This window comes from Sinocyclocheilus anshuiensis, unplaced genomic scaffold (genome assembly GCF_001515605.1).
Source record: "Sinocyclocheilus anshuiensis isolate Anshui unplaced genomic scaffold, SAMN03320099.WGS_v1.1 scaffold542, whole genome shotgun sequence".
In the NCBI taxonomy this organism is placed as follows: Eukaryota; Metazoa; Chordata; class Actinopteri; order Cypriniformes; family Cyprinidae; genus Sinocyclocheilus; species Sinocyclocheilus anshuiensis.
Genome location: NW_015547685.1, coordinates 928,671 through 933,222, shown reverse-complemented (window position 1 = coordinate 933,222; position 4,552 = coordinate 928,671). Strand labels below are relative to the sequence as shown.

Here is a 4,552-nt window from a genome sequence, read left to right as displayed (position 1 = left end):
CTTCCTGGCCTGCATCTACCCACGAGCACTCCTCATCCCCTAACTTATCCATGCCACGTGATGACCTCGCTCTGGAAATCCAGGAAGGATGGAATGATGTTCGTTTCTCATTGCGGAGCCACTTACTTGGCAAAATCCAGATGATGACTGAACCAAGCCATACTGAGGGAGAACTGGATGTTGAGACCAGGGTTCCTCAGAAGATCTTCTACCTTCAGCAACTGCTATTTCTCTACCCTGAAACAAAGGTCTTCAGCTGGTACCAGCACATTAAAATCAAGGCCTTCCTCCGTGTTCTCCGAAATTGTCAGAGTTGTATCCCAGGTGGAGAGAAGGGCTTCGACAGACTGACTCTGGGCTGTCAAAGCGCCTTGACTACTCTTTGCTCAATGCTTCGAGAGGAAATGCAGGTGCTTAATGGAGTTGCGGAACCACATAACATCATGGCCTTCCTCAACCATGTCTACATGAACACAGTGGCACAGGAACTAGGTGTGCTGATGGACAAGGAGATTGAGACCGCACTGAAGGTCAACACCGCGCACGGCATGAGAGGAGGCAAGATGTCCAGCAAGAAGTCTGCAGTAGGTCAGTGTCTTCATTCCCTTCTTTTTGTTCATTTTGCACACAAAACTGGAAATAGTAAATTGGTGTATAAGTTGAAACTGCCAGTTCCAATCTGATTGGCTGACTGCTACAGTACCGAAAAGTTGTTGCTTTTGACATGTTACACAGTTTAATGTCTCAGTGTGCTTTGAAATTAAATGATAGAACAAATAAACAATTGGAGAATCAACTTTTTGACTAGTTTGAAAGTAGCGCCCTTGGCAGATACAACATCTGAATGCACTCGTCCTTTAATGAAAACCAAATTTTGTTTTTCCAAACACTGATGCAGAAGTTTCCACAAATGTGTTGCACTTGCAGGTTAGGTTGCTTTGCTTTCACCCTTCTGTTCAGTTCATCCCAAACCAACTCGATGGGGTTTAATTCTGGAGACTCTGCTGGCCATTCCATGATTTGAAGCGTTTTCTTCTGAGGTAGTTCTGACATAGCCTGGAGGTATGTTGTGGGTCGTTATCTTGCTGTAGGGTGAACTCCTGACCAACTCAGTGTATACCAGAGGGTATTGCATGGCTTCAACATGCTGTGGTAGTTTTTTTGGTGCAGGGTGCCACTCACTCTTGAACTGAAGATTTCAGTAGTCCACTGGCAGTAAATCTCTTTTTTTATTCAGAAGATGGAGGTGTTTTACAACTTTTGACTGGTGTGTGATTTCTGGGAGTCTGGTGTACAGTTTTTTGTTTTTGTTTTGTCTTCTGAAAAACAGCTATTCGCTGCATGTGATAAAATTTGCGAGGTTTGTGGCCTCAAATCTTTGAAAGATATTTCGATTTTTGTTTGAGACACTTAATAGCAAGTTCGTGATAACTGAACACATTACATCAGAGTTTGCAAAAATTTTCCAAACAAATTTTTGATTTCCATTTTTTTTTTCATACAAATAATTTATTAAACAGAACTGTTAAACTAATGAAGACGGAGAAACTGTGCATCTTGAGTTGAGAATAAACTGCCTCTTCTGACACTTATTTGCCAAACAGAGAAACTTATTGGCTGATGCCAGTAATTTTAGGCGTTAGTGTTCTTAAAGGGGTCATATGATGCGATTTTAAGTTTTCCTTTCTCTTTGGAGTGTTACAAGCTGTTCGTGAATAGATAAGATCCCTGAAGTTGCAAAGACTAAAGTCTCAAAACCAAAGAGATATTCTTTATCAAAGTTAAGACAACCCCCTAAAACGGCTCGTTCTAACACGCCCCCACATATCTAGGTCACTATGTGGGAATATTTGCATAATGCGTCCAAATGTGCACGCAAAGAAAGAAGGCGTGGTTTCAGTAACCGCAGTTAGTGTTGATGCAGCCATGTCAGGGAGACGCTATGTTTCTAGGCGAAAGCAAAAGCACTGCATCATTACTGTGTCTGTTCCCCTTTCGGGCTTGAACTGATGGTAAAACTAATGACATTATTTACTGTCTTTACATTTATTTTGAAAGATGAAGCTCACGATTATAGTAAGGGGCGTTACATTTCCGACGAGTGCTTGCGGTGTTCGGCCAATCACAATGCACTGGGTCAGCTGGCCAATCAGAGCAGACTGCGCTTGTCGGAAGGAGGGACTTTGTAGAAAACGAAGCGTTTGAGAGAGGTGGGGCATATAGGACCTACAATAATGTACAGTATTTGAAAAATAATGTGTTTTTTTAACATTAAAGCATGTCAACATATTCTGTTACACCAAATACACAAAATAATGATCTTTAAAAAAGCATCATATGACCCCTTTAAGGTTGTCAGAAGTGCTGGTGTTTATAGTGCTGGTGTTCTCAGCACTGTCAGAATAAAAGTCCCAGAGCTGTCAAAATGAAAGTCATTTTCCGACACTTGTCGGCAAAACTGAAAAATGTATAATTAAAAAAAAAAATATATATATATATATATATATCATCCAATATCAGCCTTGGCAATTTATTGGTCGATCACTATATGTATCCCTAAACTTCATGTGACAAAGCAAACTGTGGTTGTGTGCAGAAGGCTCTTGGGCTGTTCTTGTTCTGAATAAGCCGCAAAATGAATCAGACTTCATGCTGATATCCAAATGTCTAGCTACACGAAATTAGTACTATATAAATATTCCTTACCTCCAGGCATCTTGAGTTGACTGAATCATTGTATATTTTTAAATGCACCACTTGCCAAATGCTCTCATATTCTAAACATTGTAACAATCACTGTTTAACTCTTGTTTTTTTTTTTTGTGCTGTTCTACTGATATTACGCCAAGTATTGACAGATCTGTAATAGACTCGCTTATTGCGGCTCAGTTTAGACACGTCAGTGTTCATTTTGAAAGGACTCATTAGGGCTTCTCCACCATTTAATTCACCTTCCTGCCACAATTCACTAATTTTTACATGCAGCAGACGCTTTCTCATTTCCCGGCTTAAAGACAGGATGAGGGAGCAGCAGGGTTGAATAATTGGCCCTACATCCATGGGGCAGCTTAATTCAGGTCTGCAGACCTGCATGGGGCCCAACAATGCTTCAAATGAATTACCAGATGCACCACAACTGTGTATTGCTGGAAAGTGACTGTAATGTGTGTCAGACACTTATGACTATTTAAGTAATATACTTACAACACTGTACCACAAGCCCTTAGGCAAAATTTAATGATTGAAATAGTTGTTTTTCTGTTAGTCAGTTACTAATAGCAACGCACAGTTACTTGCCTATTTATGGCTGCTTTTCCAGCTAACAGCTGTCTTAGGAAATCTAAACATGATGTGAAATCAAACAATGAGTGCTTTGACAGTTGTTGATGGTTGCAGGGTTTGCCTTGTAGCAACATGTTTTTAAAGTAAATGACGAATAAAGGTTTTGCTTTCAATGGAAGGCATCAAAACAACCTGCCATTTCTTTTCTTTGTCTTGTTAGGTGTTATTTATTGTGCTTTATTCATTCTCCATATTTTGTGGAAAGCCCGTCTGGGAGAAGTGTGTGGTGCGTGAATCTTGACGCGCTGTCCCAAGGGAGCGCCACCGCTCCTGGCATCACACACTGTCAAAGCGCTGAAGCATTTAACAGCTTTTCATGCGCAGATATGCCAGTTCCTTTAACCCCTCCATCTGAAAAGGATGAACAGACTTTGTTCCCCCCCCCTCCTTCACCAGATGTGGGAGTCTCAGCCCTTTGTACCCATCTTCTTCCATCCCTTGCTTTTCATCCCTCTCACTTTGTCGTCTTTTTTTTTTTTCCCCTGTCCACTTTTTCTTAGAGGTAATGGGGTGAGGGCTGGGCTCAGGAGACTGCCATATAGGTCAGCTGATCTGGAACAATGAGGAGTTTAAACCCTTACTATCACACCTCAGTGGATTTGTATCAGACAGGATAAAGAACTGAAAAGGTGGAAGTGAGAGTCATATTGTATGTACGTGTGTGTGTGAGAGAGAAAAAGAGCTGGCTGTATGTTTGTATGTTCTTGCACATACAGGGTATGTGCACATTACGTGCTGTATTTGAAACTCACAGACATTGGATATTTCACATATTTTCAGTTCAGCCTGAAGAAAAGTATATAGATTTCTGCGATGTGCTGCATTCTCAAAGGAGACTCTTTTTTATGTACAGTAAAGCTTACAGAAAATCAATATTATTTTACTCACTTCTCAGTAGGGCAGCATTTTCAGTTTGTATAACATACAGTAGGGTCCAAAACTGTTAGACCACAATGAAAATCTGGGATTAATTTCAACCGGGAAATAAACAGAACATTTTAGTTGGAAAAAAAAATACCTAAATAAATAAATAAAACAATCAAAACAATATGACAACTTCGAAAGTCTTAAAGGGGTCATATGATGCGATTTCAATTTTTCCTTTCTCTTTGGAGTGTTACAAGCTCTTGGTGCATAAAGAAGATCTGTAAAGTTGCAAAGACTAAAGTCTCAAATCCAAAGAGATATTCTTTATAAAAGTTAAGAGTCA

At 40.2% G+C, this 4,552-nt stretch overlaps 1 protein-coding gene across 1 annotated transcript in view; it reads left to right on the top strand.

Annotated features, from left to right (window-relative positions):
• The window catches only part of LOC107703244 (uncharacterized protein KIAA0825-like), a 142,184-nt gene that overhangs the window by 13,967 nt on the left and 123,665 nt on the right, over positions 1 to 4,552 (top strand). The window contains 1 exon segment of the mRNA XM_016505793.1: positions 1 to 588. Coding sequence (XP_016361279.1) covers positions 1 to 588 — 588 coding nt within the window.